Source organism: Erigeron canadensis, chromosome 9 (genome assembly GCF_010389155.1).
Source record: "Erigeron canadensis isolate Cc75 chromosome 9, C_canadensis_v1, whole genome shotgun sequence".
NCBI lineage: Eukaryota > Viridiplantae > Streptophyta > Magnoliopsida > Asterales > Asteraceae > Erigeron > Erigeron canadensis.
In genome coordinates this window covers 10,413,363-10,429,831 of record NC_057769.1, presented here as the reverse complement: position 1 = coordinate 10,429,831, position 16,469 = coordinate 10,413,363, and the positions used below count along the sequence as shown (strand labels likewise).

The window sequence follows — 16,469 nt, the reverse complement described above, 5'->3', positions numbered from 1 at the left end:
AATTTTCCATTAAACAAACAAAATAGAAATGAAGTAAATACATATACTTTATCGATACGTCCGTCGTTTCCATCATACAAACACAAATGAAGTAAAGTTTCGATTTTGCCTTCATTTACAATTTCAATCTTTCTGCCATTTTCATCCAATATGCAGCAGCAATGACCGGAATAAGCAACGACAGTGGCCGGAATAAGCAGCAGCGGTGGCGGTGGATAGTGACAGCAGTTCATATCCGACGAGACATCAAATTAGGGAAGAGTTTTTGTTTTGGTATTTAATTATGAGAGGGTATTTTGGTAAAAAAAAAAAAAAAAGAATTCCTTTGGAATGTTTAACATTCCATCAAGTTCTTGAAGGAATTGCAAATTCCATGTTTAAAGGAATTTGATGGAATGTTTGAAATTCCAATTCCTTTCATTTCTCAACCAAACAAAGGAAAGAATGGAATTGAAATTCCAATTCTTAAGAATTCCAATGAAATCCAATGAACCAAACAGCCCCCAAGACTAAATGAGATGAACTCTCCGTAGAGGTGTTTTCGCCTGAAACGTCTTCGGAATGTTTCTAAAACGCCTGTTCATTGTCCTGTAGGTGTTCTTCACTGTTTTTTCCCTTTCCACGTTTGGACAAAAACTTTGACTACAAACCACCTTTTTCAAATCCCCGTGTCTCTTTTTCAACTTCTCATGCAACACATCTTAAAATGTCTAATATCCTCACTTTTACATGTTGTCTTATTTAATGACTAGACGTTACATGGCGGAAAACCCCTCACCCATAAAATGCCTTGTACCGACGTACCACTTGGTCTAAAAAATTTGACATACACGAGGTGATATATGAATTTAGAAGATCAATTATAATCTACGATTATTGATTATTGTATGATGACTCCACAATATATATATATATATATATACATAATAAAACAATAGTTATCCTGATTTTTTAAAGTCATCCACATCAAATTAAAATTATTTCTAAACAAGCCACATAGGATTTATCCTACGTGGCAACTCCATATTTTTTTCACACTAATAGATTTTCATTAAATAATATAATATAATTATACATATATTTTAAATATGGCATATAGAAAAAGCATATGTATATATACAATTTATATTTATATAAATCAAACATATATAAAAAATCACGACTAACATGACATTTTTTAACTTTTTTATTTTAACTATAAACACTTCATAATTCATGACTCATAATCCATGATATTTTAGTACATTTTCTTTCTTTTTTTTTCATTTTCTATTTACTATATACACTTCATAATCAAACTATATATATTACGTTCAACACGTACACCTCAAATTACATAGCCCTTTATAATAATCTATCTATACATATATTATGTTTCATAGTCTTCTTCGTTGTTAATTTATCATAATCATGAAGTATTTTACAATTGATTTTTAATTTATAAAGTTATTCTTAATAATTTATCTATACATATATTATGTTTCATAGTTTTCTTCGTTGTTAATTTATCATAATCATGAAGTATTTTTCAATTGGTTTTTAATTTATAAAGTTATTCTTCTGTCGTATACCAATATATATATATATTAAAACAGTAAAAATCATAGCCTTTTAAATCCTTCTTTCAACCTAAAGCTAGCTTTAAACATTGACACATAGGATTGTATTCTACGTGGCATCTCCATACTTTTTTTATAAAATTTATCTTATAACCCCTATTTATTCTCAAACCAATGTAATTTATTTTATTAAATATAACATAAAATATTAAATCAAAACTATATACACAAAATTAAAAAAAAAACTCAAAACCCATATTAAGATATAAGAAGACGTCCAATACATCTATTAATTTGGCAATGATATTTGACATAAATAATATTATTTATTAAAGTATATACAACTTTGAAGACTATATCAAATTTTAAAATTTTTTTAAAAATATTATTAGGTTATACACGACCAAACAATTTTGTTGTTTCTCCTTCGTTCTCTTGGCCGAAACCTTAACCAAAATTGGTTATTCTAGCCACAAAAAAATGTCTATTTTATAATGATAATAGTAGTTATTTTGAGTTTTACGAATGAATTTCTTAATTGTTGGAGATAAAATACTTTATTCTCTATTTGTGTTTAGGATTATTTTTTCCCGTCACTACATAAGGTTTTTCTCCATCTTTTCAGCATAACTGAAAGCAAAAACTATAATGATTTTCTCTTATTTATCTTATTAGTTTTTTACTTATTCGTATTGTATTTATGTGTATTTTATATGACTAAATTTTTGTCATGTTTAGTTTTTTTTACTTTGTATATATTATTTCGTTTGATGAATATATAGATATCATGCTACATTATCGATTTACGTTTGATTTGTTGATGATATCAAAATATCTTAGGTTAAATGTTGGTGTGTAATCACTATAGTAGGTTTAGTGACTGTGATGTCAACATGTCAGAAAAGACAAAAGATGACCAGAGTAATCTAGGAATTAACCATTAACTATAACATAATCAATTTCAACATAATAAGCCTATAGAATAGCTATTTATTAATGCATAAAATAACCTTTTTAACTAGTCGCGTATTGCGCGGGGTAAAATATCTAGTATATATATATACCGTATTTATTTATTATTTCGTGGATGCATATCTACATATGCAAGGTTGATTAGCTTTACACACATGGTTTCATTTAGAGTAATTTGTTGAAACATGATATTATCGACAATTAACATATTGACATATTGTGATTTGAAAACTAATGATTTATTGTATCATTTTTTATTCACTATCTTTTAATTTCAAATGAATTTAATGGTTAATTGTGATCTACAATCTATTTTTCAATGAAGTTGGTATTAATGGTGATCTATAAAAGCAAAACTATTGATTAAGTATTTTGAAGCAATGCATGACCTCAAGTTTGAAACATATATCTATGTGATCTTTAACAAATTAATTCTCTATGAATTTTTATAAATGAATGAAACTTTGTAACTATCTATACATATTTGATGATGTATATTTAAGGGCTAAGTGCGTCGAAATGCAGTTAACTAATCCCAAAAAGTTATTGTGTGCACGAACTCTAGTTCAGCTTTATTGTATTCAAAAAACTTGGCTAAGTGTTTAAAGTGACAGACAAGTGGCTAATGGCTTAAGTGGAGCCGGTTATTCACCAATTAAATAATTATATATTCATATTTACAAAAAGAAGGAAATAATTATATGTGTATAAACTAAAATCAAAGAACCACCATTACTGCCCCACTTACACTCCACCATCGCCACCTTCCACTGGTGGTATCTATCAATATATGTGTATAAACTAAAATCAAATCAACCTAAAACTAAATCCCATCAATACAAACTGATGTTGGTAGGTTTTAGAAAGAAAAATACTCATGTATGTGTATGTATACATTCCAATAGCCACCACCACTCTTTGCATCGCCACCACCATCAATAGCGACGCCGACACCGGCACCATCACCATCCAAAATCTGCCACCATCGTTTTCCACCACTATCCACCACCATGTTCAACCACCACTAGATCTGGACTAACAAAGGATTGAGAACCATTAGTCGCTTTTAGTGGAGGATAGTTAACCTTCCCACGATCATATTCGGGTCCAGAAAATGGAAAATTTGAAATACCATTAATAGTGGTTTGTTATTTGTGGGATCTTTTGTGTTTTTTCCCCTCTTGATATCTTTTTTTTTGGGAATGCTTTACATAAGGAAAATGGAAAAAAATTATGGAAGTGATAAAGATAGGTGTAAAAGAACTAATTAATGTTTTGCTTGGAGATCTTGTATTGTCATGACATATGATTTGAAAAAGTAAATAATTGGTGGTTAAGAGAGACGCTGGTGGTGATTGGGGAAGAACATCTGGGCGGCGGCGAAGCTGGATGGCCGGAAGAATTGATGACCGGATATTTTGTTTCTTAGCATTTTTCATGGGATGATTGCTACTTCTTCCAAGATTTTCTGATGATGATTATGCGTGGCAGAGGATATTGGGAAAGTCTTTGGTGATGAATAAGAAGAAGAATATGATGTGGTATTGTTCGATATACATTTACATGTGGTTGATTCTTGTTCGATCTCTTGTGATAAACCAATAAGCTGTATGGGTTTTGATTTATGATTTTGTTATTTTTGTTGATTTGTGTTCATATATGGTTTTGATGGATTTGATTCCTAGTTCCTGGGTTCATAAATGAAGGATTTTGTTCCTGGGTTCATCAATCATCATACAAAATTATATTTAATTGTTTCTAATGATGAATGAATGATGAAGAAGAAAAGCATGATGAAATGACGAATTTGCCTCTTGTTTAACGGACCAAATAGACGGTGCTTGGTCGCGAAGTGAAAAGTGAAAAAAAAGGACCAACTTTAGGGGTTATATTTTGTAATTAATTCACTTAAAGGCAAAAACTATGAATCTTGCCAAGTTGAAGGACCAAAAATGTAATTTTCTCTAAAACAATATATATGTACACATACATATCTATACTTCAATACTTCTATATCTATACTATAGTATAAAAAAAATAACTCTTCTATTGAAAGTTATATGAGAAAAAATATCCAAAATATCCTTAATGATTATATGAGTATTACACTATTAGTCTTTTATCTTTTAAAATATCTCCAGTAATCATTTAGATCAATTACGTTTACATCAATTAATAACATCACTTGACATTGTCTTTAGCATCAACATTCGTCCCTCACCACCTCACTGTCACCGCCACAAACACGACCGCATTGTATTGGTATCGTGCTAGTGTATACATAAAAAAAATCTGAACAAACTGTATTAAACAAAACAAACGATTGAGACAAACACAAATAAAGTAAACAAGAGTTACGATTTTCATTCACGTTTATTTAACTAAATCTATATCTATATCTATATCTATACTCCCTATTAAAAATTATATGGGGTGTTGAAAAGTTTACATATTTGGGACATGCAATTTTACCTTTTTACCATTTCCCTTAAAACAAAACTAAATATCCTCATTCTTTATTTTTCTCTCTAAAACAACACACAAAATATTCTTTCTTTCTATATACCAAAACGATATACAACCCTTTTATTTTCGTGAATAACCACCGTCGTCGTCCATCATCAGACACCATCGTCCATAATATTCGTTGCAAGGTGCGGATACTATGCTCGTAAAAGTTAAAGTATTTTAGATTTGTTGTTCAAATTAAAAAAATTTATGAATACAGTTTGTGAATTATTCATTGGGACAAGTTTGTGAATTATTCATTAGGCTTAGTTGGCGTATAATAGTGTGTGTTGTCACACCCCTACACCATAAAGATAGTGGATAACTTTTTTAAAACATTATACGAGTATTTTATTTTATTGTCTCGTAGTATATTCTACTCATTTTATTGTAAAGATATCAATATCGTATCACCTATCGCCAGAAACTGTCGCTCTTTTTTGACAAAAGTAGTACTACCCGTCGCTTCACAACACTACCATTTCCCATATACTGTATATACATTTATTTCGCGCTTTCATCATCATCATCATTCCCACCAAACAAGACACATACTAAACTCACCATCATTTACACACACATACACACAAACAGGTTCTTTCTTTCCTTCCATTTTCAATAAAATCAACACTATGATTTTGTTTAATTATTATTTTTTTTTTTGGCTTTTTCCTTTGGGTTTTAAGGGGTTTACACGCTACTTATTTTTTATAGGAAAATGTGTTGCAGCATAAATAAAATTTTACTTTTCATATTTATGTTAAATACACATCTATTTAAGGCAAAAAATACCTCTAGGAAACCTCAACGTATAATGGTGAAACGTTTCAAGTATCTTAGACAACGAGATATTAACTATGGGTATTTGGAATCCCTGAGGAACCTTGGATAAAACTGGAAGTGTCTCTTACCAGCTAGGCTAGACATCATTGGCTATTCAAGGCATCTTAAATACAACCCTAAGAGCTATGTTTAGCATAACCCATTTTTTAATAGATGTTTTTTTTTTAATTCCTTTATGTGAGTTTTGTTGTAGAGTGAATTTTGAAGGGGTGGTGTTTGATGAAATGCTTATGTGAATGTGTCTTGTATTTTTAGGAATTTAGTCGGGTTTTTATGAAAGGTGGCAAAGCCATTTTTGGCTCATTATATATTTAGGAACCTGAAATTTTTTGTGAAGAAACATGAATTTGGTGATGGTTAACGCCCTTGCCTTTGTAGACATAGGTCAAGGGTTCTATCCCGGTCCTTTTCTATATTAGATAGAACTGGAAGCAGCCATTTCAACCTCCTCATATACTGTCGTGGTATTAGGACCAAAAACACGTGGAAGACGGCATCGGGCGTTACTTATGTTTTCTTTTCGTGAAAATCTGAAAAACATATATGTGATTGAAAAAAGAAAAAACTCGCTTTTTGGACTTAGAACTACATTTTTTAAATTATTCAAGTGTATGGAAATGTACACAGTTATCGTTAAAAAAGTGTATCCAACTAAATATTGACTTGTGGATGTTGTCTAAAACTTCTTATAATATCTCTTGATGAAACGATCACATCTCATATTTGTAGTTTTCAGTATAGGAATGGAAAACTTGTGTTTTCTGAAGTTGAAAATGAAAACAACTAAACGCGTTTCAAAATTTTTAATGGTTTCTAGTGAAAAAATAAAACGCTTTTCTTTTATTTGAAATATGAAGTTGAAAAACTTAACAAACTTCTATGCAAGTAAACGCTCACATAAGGTTGTGGTTCTTGGGCTACCTCGAATACCGCCACGTCTAGGGCCATTTGATAAATGTGCTTGGTTATATTTAATGTTATCTTGATCAATCTTTGAATATAACTGAAATAATTGCACTATACCATGTGATTGCTTGTTTGCTTTTTTTTTTTTTTTATTTTAATTTGTTTTTACTTTTATGTTTCGTGCACTTATTTGAGAAAAAGATTGTGATGGTATGATATAATATGTAACGTAATGTATTATTCCAATTAGTTATGTTTGGATAGTTATGATTTAGAGGAATATAATGCGCGTGATAGAATTGTGAAAGAATATGTTGTAGGATTGTAAGGATACTCAGAACATTCAAGATCTTTACTTCTTCTGATGTTTCAGCTTAGCAATTTTTTATGTTTGGATCATATACATCTTAACTATCTGTGATACGCTTGGTATGTTTAGCAACAGAACTAACTTGGGATTGTGTTTCTAGCTTATTTGTTCAAATGTATGTGTAACATGGTGGGTCTGTATTTATCCCTGTAGATGTAAAGAATCACCCTGTCAAGTGATTAATGTAAAAGGGTTTTATTGGGGTTACTGTTTTAGAACTACAGAATTAAATGTTGTCTTATGACTAGTTACGTATTTCTTTACGTTGGATTATGTTTTGCAAGCTACAGATTGAAGATGGTGGCAGGAAATAAAGAGGCCAACCAATATAGTTCAACCATTAGAAACTTAGGGAAAAGTCAACTAGGCGGTGTAATTTTTGGTGCCACGAACACAACGTTCCAGGAATGCCTTTCCAAGCAACTCTTTGGTCAGTCCTTTAACTTGACCAGGATATATATATATATATATTTCTGAAATATGTTATAGTAATGTATTTGGCGATGTGGGTTAATTTATCTCTAGCTGGTCAAATGGTTAATAAAGTTGGTTTAAATGGATTACGTCTAAAGGGTAGAAACTAGAAAGTCGATCACTGCTCTTATAATACTTTAAACAATCTAAATCATATATATAGAACTTCATATTTATATGTGTAATTATATTTGACGCATTAATAATAAGTTACCTAAAAGCTTGAAAATATTAGACAAAAAAGTATCCCAGCTCAGCCTGAGTATTTTTGACACGTTAACCATTCCTTCTCACCCTACCCGTTCTGACTTTTTTAAGGAAACCTTCACCCTTTGGTCATATTCTTAATGTACTTGACTAAACTGTGATAGGTCTACCAAGAGAGCACCTTGTGTATGTTGAAAAAATTGATCCTGGATTACCATTGTTTCTCTTGAACTATTCGGATAGAAAATTGCATGGTGTTTTTGAAGCTGCTAGTCATGGCCAAAAAAATATAGATCCGTATGCATGGGCTGGTTACGCTTCACAAGGAACACGATATTCTGCTCAGGTACTTAACATGTACCCTAGTGCATGCTTTACTTGTTTGTTGAGTTTGAAACTGGTAATGTGATATTGAATGATCATTAACATATGATTAGCTATAGTGTTTTGATTTACTTTCACGGTTAGAAAGCTATAATAATGAGATAAATGAGCTGTTTAATGTTTGTACAGTTCTGATTAGTTGAGGTGCCAACTAAACTTGACATTTCTCTATTTTTTATAGTATTTCAAATTGAAATATGACAATATATGTAAACAATATTTTAAACGTATTTTGTTGTTAACCCATTAAATATTTTTGAAGTACTATTATCCCCAATGAAGTTGTAAGCACATAAGAGGGTAATCATTTTAAATAATCACTTTTACTGGGTATGGAAGTGGTTAATTGAAATAATAATGAGAATCTATATTATATACATGTAGTAAAAAACTCATTGAACATTGGTGTTTTTATGTAGGTTCAAGTGCGTCTAAGATCATCAGATTCTCCACGCCAGCCGCTAAACGAGGATCAGTTTAAGCCCATCATTGTGGACAACTATTATACTCCACAGCGTTTCTGGTTTGAGCTAGATCATGTCCAAACGAACCAATTATTGGCTTTATTTTCTTCTCAACCAATATCTGTCTTCAAGTCATACAAGAAAGTGGAAAATCAGCCTAAAAGGAAAGATCTTCGTACAAGTTTCAGTGGCAAGACTTTGAGTTTGGGTACACCAAATATTTCAATAGGTACCATTGGGAAAGATGACAAGGAACCTGTATACCTGAAGCATGAAAAACTGGCTTCAAACTCTAATCTCGTGCACCCACCTTCCTCTCGTGGATATGAACCCACATGTAAAAAGGTAGACCAACCTTCCCCTGTAAAGATGGACCAACCTCCTGCCCGTAAAGATGAAACTGATGCTGGTGTCAAGGCATCCCAAGATCCTATTATAGCTCAGGTCTCGCCTATTTACAAGTATTTTTCTTAGGTGGCCAAACGGATGGGTAGGGGATATACAAGCTTATGATATTGTAAGCTTTAATAAATTTTATTTAGAAGTTTTTATTATTTGAAATACACTTTGCATGTCCTTTAACCCACTTTCTTGTTTGATCTGCCAAAGGTAAAATGTAACACCATCAGACTAGATCTTCAGTATATGGGCTGACATTGCCACCTCTAATATCTGTTATGTCTTTTGCCAATATTCATAGTAACATATTTTTTTTTCCTGTTGGTAATAGTTGATTAGAAAGATAGATAATCTGATTGCAATTACAACAGAGCAAAATCACACGATCGGTTGTTTGGAAATAGAGATTACTTCCTTGGAGTATAGTCTGGTAATTCTTTTTCTATCTCAGAAATCTGTTCAAAGGAATTGAGCTTGATGATATTTGTTCATATATCCTGTTGTTAATGACATAAAAAAAGCTTCAAGCACAGTGATTTCATTGTTTTCTGTGAGGTCTTAAGTTGAAACGAGAACTATCTCCATTTAAATGTATATTTTTGCTTTGTTACGTTCTGATAATTATTATCTTTTCTTTGCTTGGGGTCATCTTTCTCACACCATATAAGACCCATCTCTTATATTAAACATTTGTGATCTGTTCCTTCACATGTCAGACTGAAGCACAAAAGGAAATTAGGAATCTAAAAGACCGCTGTAGCACTATAGAAAGTATAGCAGGACTCTCTGTGGAATCTGATCCTATAAATGTGAAAACTTCATCTGAAGAGTTGCATTTGGATAATTCACCTGAAACAAGTGATATCAATTTAGACTGTGATGACTTGATATATCTTGTTGGAGGATATGATGGTAGATCATGGCTCTCATCACTGGAATGCTATTCACCTTCACAGAATCAGACTAGATCACTTGCACCTATGAAAACTGCTAGATGTCATGCTCATGTTTCAATATTAAATGGTCAACTTTATGTGTTGGGTGGTGGAACTCGTGGTGAGTGGTATGACACAGGTAGTATTCTCTTCCTTTCTCTGTGTGTGTATCGATAGATGTATTTATGATTTTGTATGTAAGTGTGTAGGGGAGGACTTTGATAATAACTCAAAATACATTCAAGAACTCCAAGAACTTATAAATTATTTAAGAAGTCTAAGAACTTATTTCAGATGAATGGGGCAAAATTATTTACTGGTGATCTAATTTAGAGAAGGGTGCATTTGATTTCCCGTTTCTTTAAAAGTTATTTTAAAAAAAAATAAATTAATGACCATAGTTATACTTCTTATCTGACCCCATTTCCATGTGTACGTGTTACATATGTATGTACGTGCGTATACATATGTATGTATCCTGCTATTACTAACATGTTATTTTTATTTTTCATGTTTAAGTTGAATCATATGACCCAGTTGTGAATGAGTGGACTGATCGCCCTTCTCTAAATGCAAAAAGAGGAAGCCTAGCTGGTGCTACCTTGAATGGTAAGATTTACGCAATTGCTGGTGGGACTGAAAATGAATACTATGCAACTATTGAGATGTTAGACCTTGACATTGGAGTCTGGATTCCATCACGATCGATGCTTGAAAAGGTAAAAAACCTTTATCTACATGAATTGAGTAATAAGTACTAAATACCAATGATTTAAAAGCATACCATTATGCAAAATGTCCTTGAAGTGATGATGCATAAAAGAAAAACTTCCAGTCCTTTTATTTATGATAATCGAGTTATGTATAGTAAAAAACAAGTATTTCACGGGCGTTGTTGTATAAGTGTATGACACAAGTTGTTGTGTAAGACAAAGGTGTTATCTAATGGAGTGTCCAAGCTCTCTTGCCATTTTAAATTGCTATCAGTAAATCAAAAGTCTTTTTGATGGTTGGTTTTTGTAAAGATTTGGCAAATGGGGAGGAATAATAGGGTGAGAATATTTTCAAGTTTGATTTTCTTTAAGATTTTAGTTCCTGTCCTTATTATATGACTTTCAAAATGCGATATCTATTGAAGGGAAGAATTGAATTAGGTGAATAGCACTTGTATCTTATTTGGTGTGAGAAGTAACATACCTAACATGTATTTGATGGACTTGGGATCCCATATGCTTTGTGTTACGGGTATGTGTGGATGGAGTACAACTAGTAAATTCGGTAAGCATATTAATAGACGTATGTGAACAAAGGATTTACAACTAAGAACTTTGGTACTTGTTGGAAAGAACAATTCGAGTACGGAGAGAGGTCTAGACGAGTATTTGGTAGTAACTATGAATTTAAGCATTTAAGGGGACATCGGCTTAATTAGATAGGCGGCTGTCGATTATGCATCCCGGAGCATTGGCTGTGAACATAAAAGTGTGATCTTAGAGTGTCTCTGTTCTCATAGGATTGTTTTTATTGATGTTTTGATAATCTTTGTGACATATGGACTATTTGTTTAGCGTCTTCGTCTGAAACACCTGCACCAGTTTTAGATGTTTTAGGGTTTATAATGGTTGTACATGTTTAGAATATCTAGATGTTTCATATTGTAATTTATGATATTATAACCTGTTTTGGTTATAAAAGGAAAAGTAAGCTCATATTTACAGGTTTAGATGTTTCATAGTTACAACTTAAGACTATTTACATCTTTCAGGGTTTGTAATCTGATTCTATTAGAACATATGGAGAACTCTGGTGATGAAGTGTACAAGGCAAAGCATAGGGAGCCTTTTATTAGATTTTGAGATGACACGTAGGACTAGCTTTTTTATAAACTCTATGAGGAGAAAACCTAATACAGTATGCTTCTGAACGAAATAAGTTAATGCTCTTGAAAACAAAACAAATGGACGTATTATATGTTTTGAATAAAGGTGATACTTGGTGCGGATATTTGGGAAATTAATCCAACGATACAAACAACTAAATTTCATTAGAGTAATGACAAATAACATATTCCTTACACACTCCTCTAGCTTCTTTTACCTGTGATGTTGACTAGCTTATGCTTGAACCAAATGAGGATAAACACTCCCATAGAAACATGTGCATTGAGACTGCATAAAATACAAGTTTATCGATATTTGTCCTAAAAAGTACAGCTTTCTGTTCAGAACTTTTATGCAACAAGTAGCTGTGAATCCAATATCAAGAGGTTGGGAAATACTTCCATTTAGGCGTTGTCTTCTAGAATAGCTGGCTTTTGCCCAAAATTTTGAAAATTTTGCAAGTTTCGTTTCATCCATTCAAGTTAATGTATCCGTCTGATAGTATGTATTTCTTTAGATCATATTTTTTCTTTGTTAGGGAGTCTAAATTTAGATGATGGCATACCTGTAACCTGCCAAGATAGCAGTGTCTTGCATAGATGACTTGGTGTATGCTTATAAAGCGTTCTGAATTTATTTCTCAACTTTGTGTTGATATGTCACTGGCTAAATTTCCAATTCTGCTTCCGTCTTGTGTCACTATATATTAGGTTATGTAGCATATGGCACATAAGTGACATATATTGTCATAAGTGAGCGGCAGGCTGAGATAATATAAACCTAGCAATAGAGAATAAATAAATAGATGCATTTTCGTTGAAAGTGCTGTACTAGATGAAAGGATCATATATATCTCCAAATGTTTGACTTGGCCCATAGCTTAAAGAAAAGGTGTGACTAACGATCAATTATCATAAGACCACCATGTCAGATGAAGTAGAAAGAACTTGTTGAATCCCATTTTAATCTTACTAGCATCCTGTATTCCTGTTGTGTAAATTAGTAAATTGGTTAAGTACGGAACTGTCGTCTTTCATGGCACCCCAATATGTTTAGAATGCTGCATTGTGCGGCCAATACTTTATGGTGTTTATTCTTACGATACTAACAATGGAGCAATGTTTCTGCTGAGAATTGGCATGCGAAACTTACCTCAATGTTTTTTTTTTTTCAGCGCTTTTCTTTGGCTGCAGCAGAACTCAATGGGGCACTTTATGCTGTTGGTGGTTATGATGGAAAAAACTACTTGAAGTAAATATATCATCCTTCCTTACCATATTTGTTTTGTTGAGGATAAATGAATCTGGATATAACTTAATTGTTCATCATTGGAATATGATAGAGTTCTCAAAATGGGCGGATTGGATAAGGGATCAGATCCAAATAGTCAGCCTTACTACTGTTTATCCAACTCTTTCGGATCAAAGCCATAATTCAGTTTGAAGTTCATATTTCATTAATTCTCTTAGCCTTACAGAGATCTTTTATATTTATTTTGATCTTAGCACTGCTGCAAGGTTTGATCCAAGAGAACATTCTTGGACAAAGATTGAGAGCATGAACACAGTGAGGGGTTGCCCTTCTTTGGTCGTTCTAAATGAAAAATTGTAAGATATTCATATCTATATTGTTTTACGGTTGGAAAATTGGGTGGGCCGGCCACGTTTAATAACTGGTCAAAAGGTATAAATTTTCCGTACATGGCAAGTTGGCTTTCGAGGAATGAAACTTTACTAATAAATATAAAATGATTTTAGAGGTATTATGCAATACCTACTTTCACGGGTGATTATTGACCCATTTTACCCTTTCAGTTTTTTACTCGTTATCGCTAAAACCATAATCCGAGTTGACCCATTACCAGTAAATGGGTCGAAGTTGCCACCTTTGTTTAAAAAACTCAGCATGAATCTGGGTATAAGTTACTGATTATTGTTTAACAGATATGTTTTAGGGGGGTTTGATGGTAGGGCAATGGTTCCAAGTGTAGAAATCTATGATCCTCGACGTGGGTCATGGGTGATCGGAGACTCGATGAGTTACCCCAGGGGATTTTCAGCTGCTGCAGTTGTTAAAGAATCTATCTATATCCTTGGAGGACTTAAAAGAGGGGACGACATCAATGATACTGTAAGTGATATTAACATTCTAATATGTATGTAGAGGCGGGTAATGGGTCAAAACAGGCTGGGTTGACCCGCTAACAATTTTTTTATTCTTTTAAATTTTTACATAAATAACAATTAATGCATCAAGTACTAAAACAATAATGTTAGGATACCTTTTGGAATTAAAGAGTACTGTAGTACTTTTTTGAATTAAAGTGATTTGATGCAATTGACCCAAAATAGCTCATGTTCCTATAGATGGGATGAAATTACCTGACTAACTTGTCGTCATGACAGGTTGAATGCTACAAGGAAGGCCAAGGCTGGGAAACTTTTGACACGAAGGCTGGTAGCCGGAGATGCTTTTTCTCGGCTGTTGCACGATGAAGCATGCAACTTGAATACCATAATAAGATGGTGGTCTTAGCTTGGAGCCTTATGATACATGTATAATCTTCCATACTCTAGCTCTCTATGTGAATCTCCACGTCTCCACGTTCCAATTTTGGTTGCAAATATTAATGACCTAGTTTAGGCTTGAAGATGGCAGATGCCTTTATTTGTTGGGCAAAAAAGTATGTGTCTTGCATGATGAATGATGCTATTGATACCATGAGTTCTTGCTCGAACAAACACCACATATTTATGTACTAGTGGTCCACGAGAGCCATCACTAAGGCTAAAGGGAATGAAGGGTTATGGAACATTGGAACCCTCATGTGGAATGTCACTCATCAAGGGATTTTCTGTATGGAGTGGGGGTTATGGAGAAACATTTTTTTTTTAATAGTTAGTCGGTATTAGCCGTTACAGGTGATTCAGGGAAAAAACCTACAGACTTGTCACTCTCAAGAATCGAACCCAAGACATGAGGGAAAACCAGAGATTTATCTGCCAGTTGAGATATGCTTCATTTGCTACATTTTTTTTTTAAACTTAATAATTTTATATAAAACATAATAAATACATTATTCCTAATTTTTTTACATAAAAACTTTAAAAACAAATATAAATTATAGGCTACATCTTTCTATATAACTAAGAGAAGATAGTTTTTTGATTAGTTGACAATTATGAGATAACTTTATGTAAGATTTTTTTTATATGTTGTAATTACATTGATTTCCTAATTTTAAGAATTTCTTTAATAATTATTCTTTATCTTAATTATCATTAACTAATAATAAAGAAAATTGAAAAGTAAAAAAAAACACTATATATGTAGTTCTTAATGATCGGCAATAATAATTTAATTTAATTCTAACATTAATATCTTAATGAGTTATCATTTTTTTTTATTTAAATTGATATATATATATATATATTTTTTTTGTCATGTATGATCTTAATCATCCATTTTAATCATAATCTTAATATTACAAGTAATATTTATATTTTTATTTCTCTATGAGTACAAAGATTTTATATACATTATACTATGTTTATTTTATTAACTCAAAAATAATTTTTTTTTTTTTACATTGAAATTGTTTATTATATTATGTCTATCTTTTTGAAAGTATTTATTATATTATATTTAATGAATATATATATATATAATACATTTTTTATGACTTATTATAAATATTTATACTTATTAGTCATGCTTTAACATATTTGACGTATATCATATATTCATAAACTATAATTTTATTGTTTGATCAGTCGTAATTTAACAGATTTTAATATTATCATAAATTATGAATAATAATGTAATATCTTATGTAACACCCCAAGATTTTTTGAATACATAAATTAGCCTTTTTTGTAGTTTTAATATTAAAACAATTTCCTAGTATCTTATTTTTGGATTTAGGGTTGATTTACTTAAAACTTTAGCAGATAGAAGGTAAAACACCCATAAAAATTAAGAAAGAGGCGTGGCACTCAGGAGAAGTGCCAGCCATTTCTCCTTTTGTGACTTACCTCCCACTCACTACTTCTTCCTTCTATAATCTTCATCTCTTAATTTTATTCTAAATCAAACTTCACTTTAGTTCAATTCTAGAATCATTCAATCATAACAATAACAATAATCTTTCATTATTATATTGGAATTCAAAGTAGGGTTAGTGTGTGAACTGAAATTCAAGAAAGAAAGAGGAAGAGAAGAGTTTGTGATTTTAATTATTGAATTAGCTCATTGAATCCTCGAGGTAATAACCTTTCTAACCTAGTTTTTGATTATCTTGAGAAATTAGGGTTCTTGAAATACCCAAATTTAGAGGTTATGCTAGAATTGAGTTTTTATGATCTTTTCCCCCAATTTATTGTATATAATAGTTTGTTATTGAGTTGTATGATGAATTTAATTAAGAATTTGATTGTTGACAATGAGACTTTAATAATGAAAGAATGATGATTTTACTAGTTGAAAGGAATGATGATGGAATTTATGAGTTGAACTCATTAAGTGAATTTTTGAATGAAATGCAACTCAATGGCAAAGTAAGATGATTT

The 16,469-nt window shown here is 31.7% G+C and overlaps 1 protein-coding gene and 1 long non-coding RNA gene across 3 annotated transcripts; one reads left to right on the top strand and one right to left on the bottom strand.

Moving 5' to 3' along the window:
* The first annotated feature begins 5,466 nt into the window (after positions 1 to 5,466).
* On the top strand, positions 5,467 to 14,551 carry LOC122582853 (influenza virus NS1A-binding protein homolog). Its single transcript, XM_043755288.1, has 11 exons — positions 5,467 to 5,633; positions 7,449 to 7,588; positions 8,004 to 8,185; positions 8,643 to 9,131; positions 9,418 to 9,516; positions 9,803 to 10,160; positions 10,541 to 10,740; positions 13,076 to 13,152; positions 13,407 to 13,508; positions 13,845 to 14,031; positions 14,307 to 14,551. The coding sequence occupies exons 2-11, from the start codon at positions 7,456 to 7,458 to the stop codon at positions 14,394 to 14,396; spliced, it is 1,917 nt and encodes a 638-aa protein (XP_043611223.1). The 5' UTR covers positions 5,467 to 5,633; positions 7,449 to 7,455; the 3' UTR covers positions 14,397 to 14,551.
* LOC122582855 lies at positions 11,964 to 14,354 on the bottom strand. Of its 2 annotated transcripts, XR_006321254.1 has the most exons (3): positions 14,283 to 14,354; positions 12,467 to 12,888; positions 11,964 to 12,189 (listed from the first exon to the last, which is right to left on the bottom strand). It is a non-coding gene; the product is annotated as an uncharacterized LOC122582855 (long non-coding RNA). The 2 variants fall into 2 exon arrangements; XR_006321253.1 differs by lacking the exon at positions 14,283 to 14,354 and having other exon boundaries at positions 12,467 to 13,429.
* Positions 14,552 to 16,469: the final 1,918 nt, after the last annotated feature.